This window comes from Arachis ipaensis, chromosome B9, assembly GCF_059453495.1.
Source record: "Arachis ipaensis isolate K30076 ecotype BB chromosome B9, ASM5945349v1, whole genome shotgun sequence".
NCBI lineage: Eukaryota > Viridiplantae > Streptophyta > Magnoliopsida > Fabales > Fabaceae > Arachis > Arachis ipaensis.
This window is the reverse complement of record NC_142444.1, coordinates 159303221-159306656: the sequence shown is the minus strand read 5'-3', so window position 1 is coordinate 159306656 and position 3436 is coordinate 159303221. Positions and strand designations below refer to the sequence as shown.

The following is a 3436-nucleotide window of genomic DNA, read 5'->3' as shown; positions in this document are numbered from 1 at the left end:
ACCAAATTTATTACTGCATGCTCAACCCGTAGATACATGAATTCACCAATTAGGTGGTAGTGTATCTTGTATCAATTCACAGTTTATCATAGAATGGAAATTCCCATGTAACTATGGCTCAACCTGTAATATACCAGATTCAAAACTCAGCAGCATAAAATTATATTTCCATTGAACAAAATTGTAGAAAGCAATAACAATGCATATAGAACCAAAACTGCACTTCTTGTCCACCCCTTGGTCATAGTTCTAGTGTTCAAGTGGGGTGGTAAGAATTCTTTAGACACATGAAGAAAAAAAATTACATAGGATATAAAAGTCAGGAAACTAAAACTTTAAATACATAGAAGTTAACAATCAACTTGTTATATGGTACACCAGCCAGTCATGAATCATCAGATATCTGCTGATCTGATCAAAGTTTAGATTCTTGTATGGTAAAAACCTACTGCATAAATGAAGAATAGGATAAAAGGGGAAAAATTGAAGGAACATAGGAGCTGCATTGATGAATAGAAGGGCAACAACTGATGCAACTTGCATTCTTGGATTGCATACATATACATAGTAATGAATCATTTGAATTCATCATGATTTCCTAAGCCCTAACAATCCATTTTGTTCTTGTTCATCATCAGAGTCGTACAACCTTATCATTCCATTTCTTTTTCTTGGTCCAGAACTTGATTTAAAAAGAACTATCAATATATATACATAGATATATAAGCCTTAGAGACAAAGCAAATGAGAATGTCACCAATATATTCTTCTCCCTGTGGCTATCTTCTATGTAAAAACATAGATAGAAATAGGCAATTGCTGTCACAATAGGATAATGCCTTGATGTTGAAGATTGAAGACTCTTCCCTTTGAGCAAAAGGACAATTATAGCTCCAAGAAGACAAGATGGTTATCAATAATCATTCATAAATCCAAACGAATATGGATATTTAGCAGGCTTAATTAAATATGCTATGAAGGTACTTGAGCTGGCAAAAATAGAAATTCTTGTGTGCATTGGCCACAATCAAACTAATCTGAATTGTTACAAATTTTCAATAGTTATATATTATTCTTTAATCTATCATTGTATTTACAAAATTAGCAAATTCCACACAAAAGCATTAGATATATATAATTTGTAATGTTTATGATTTATCAAGGTTATTTAGGAGAAATCAAATCATCATAAACTAGAGGAGTCAGCTTGAAATGGCTAGTCAGAACCAAAACAAATCACCTAACTGTGATGTCATTCTTTGTATAGTTGATACCAGGGCTTTTGTGAAATACATGGTTATATGTCTTCTATTCTTCCATGCTTGAATTTCTAGAGCTGAAAAAAAATTGAAAATTAAATCACCATATTTCTATCATCTGATCTGTGAGCTTTATTCAGCTGAAAAAAAAGAAAAAAAGAAGGCTGAAATTAAATAATAATTCTGATTTTTTTTTTCATGATTCTTGTTTTTCCTCTTGCTCCAAAATTAAGGGCATAGCTTGTTTCAGCATTGAAAGGGTCACCACCTATTTAAAAAAAAAAAAGCAAAAAAACTAAAAGCTGGTAGGAAGTGGCTGCTGCAAGCAGTTCAATCAAACTTTAATGTTTGGTTTTCAGAGAAAATAATAGACGGAGGAGCAGGAAAGCTTTATGAGAAGATTGATATGCCATTGGCTCATTATCAGCAAGAATCAGTACAAACATTGTAAAATGGGAATATAGGGCAGAATAAAAAAGCAGTTACTGATGGATCGAAAGATTGGGATGATTACAAGGCAAAAGCACTTGCGATCCATCTAGGATTCACATTTCTCATCAGATTTTGCCGGAAACTAGCATCAAAGATTGATATGCACTCCTCCCAAGAATTTCCCATTGGAACCTCTAAAAATCAGCACCCAAATTAATTAGTAAAATACAATAAAAATAAGCTTGGAAGAAGAAAAAGAATGAAGAGTAGTGCTCACCATTACTGGTCGGTGAAGCATGTTGATAGATTATTCATTGTGGCTGCCATTGCACGAAAGTTGGAGCAACCATTTATGGTTTCGTCGGTGTCCCAATTTGGAGTTGAATAAAGGAACGGTGACGAGTGGTTTTGGTAGTCATCATCATTAACAATAATGTTGTTGTTGTTGTTATTAGGGATAGCAATAAGGTTTTGGTCACGATTCATGTTCCTTTTAATCATGATAGAATCATCAATGACATTGTTAATAAAAGCATCTCCAAGTATGTGATGATGATGATGATGACGAAGAGGGTTATAGTAAGGTTGTTGTTGAAGAATCTGATGAGGGTTATTAGACCATCTTCCACAAGGCTCAAATTGTTGCAGTGCAGGGGTTCTGTCTTCCAAATCTTGCACCATTAATCTTCCATTGTTGTTGTTGTTGTTGTTGTTGTTCATTTTGTAACAAGTTCTTTCTCTTGCTCTTGCCCTTGCTTTATCCCTTGACTCCTTCTTTGTCTGAACACAAACATCTTCTCTCTGTGTCCACTTCAACTTGTTCCTCCCTTTGGAACAAGAATCACTGCTTCCCGCCATAGATGATTTCTCGCTTGAGTGCACCACCACCACCCCAGCTGCTTGATCACTACCTTCACAACAGGAGCATTTCTCGCCGCCGGAGCTGAAGCTGCAGCTATGTTTGCTTCTTGCAAGCTCCTTGATTGCATTCTCAGACTTGGTGAAGAGCCATTCGAGCGTGTTGCTGGGCTTGTCGAACTCCAGCATGTCCTGAAGATCAAAGAACTTGCGCGCTATTTCGCTTGAAAGCCTCACCCTTCTGTCCCTCAACCCCTGAGATGTGTGAATCTTGCTGTGCCTATCTTTCTTCGTACCTATGCTGCTTCCTAACGGTTTCTGAGTCAGCAAATTGGGAACACCTCCACCACCGTAGATTAGTCCTCCGCCCCCGCCATAGCTTGCTGCAGCATCTTGATCAAGCATTGCTGCAACAACAACAGCTTCTTCTGCTGATGACGGGAATGGCACTTCACTTGAAGGTATAAAGGGAGAAACAAGTAGTGATGATGGATCATGATGGTGAAGAAGCGTGGTTGCAAAATCATTGTTGTTATGTGGATCAATGTAGAAAGGGAGTGTATTATTATTATTATTATTATTAGGATAAGATGAAGAAGAAGAAGATGAAGGGAAGTTAGGGAAAGGGTTTGAATCATATGTGGAAGAGAACATCTGAATAAAATTGGAACCCAATTTTGAGTTTAGTGAGTGAAGGGTATGTGTGTGAAAAACAAACCCTAGCTTTTGTGCAATGAATAAAACGATGGCAATTAAGAACACAGAGGTAGCTTCTCTTCCTGCTCCTATAACTTAACGGTCCAAGTACTGTCCTACACACTCTCTTCTTTCTTATATAATCATTTTCTTATGAGATTCCTATCTTTCATAGTACTAAGTAAGTACCA

At 36.6% G+C, this 3436-nt stretch overlaps 1 protein-coding gene across 1 annotated transcript; it reads right to left on the bottom strand.

Moving 5' to 3' along the window:
• Positions 1–1970: 1970 nt before the first annotated feature.
• On the bottom strand, positions 1971–3203 carry LOC107616106 (uncharacterized). The gene has a single exon (XM_021111236.2). The coding sequence runs from the start codon at positions 3201–3203 to the stop codon at positions 1971–1973; it is 1233 nt and encodes a 410-aa protein (XP_020966895.2).
• Positions 3204–3436: the final 233 nt, after the last annotated feature.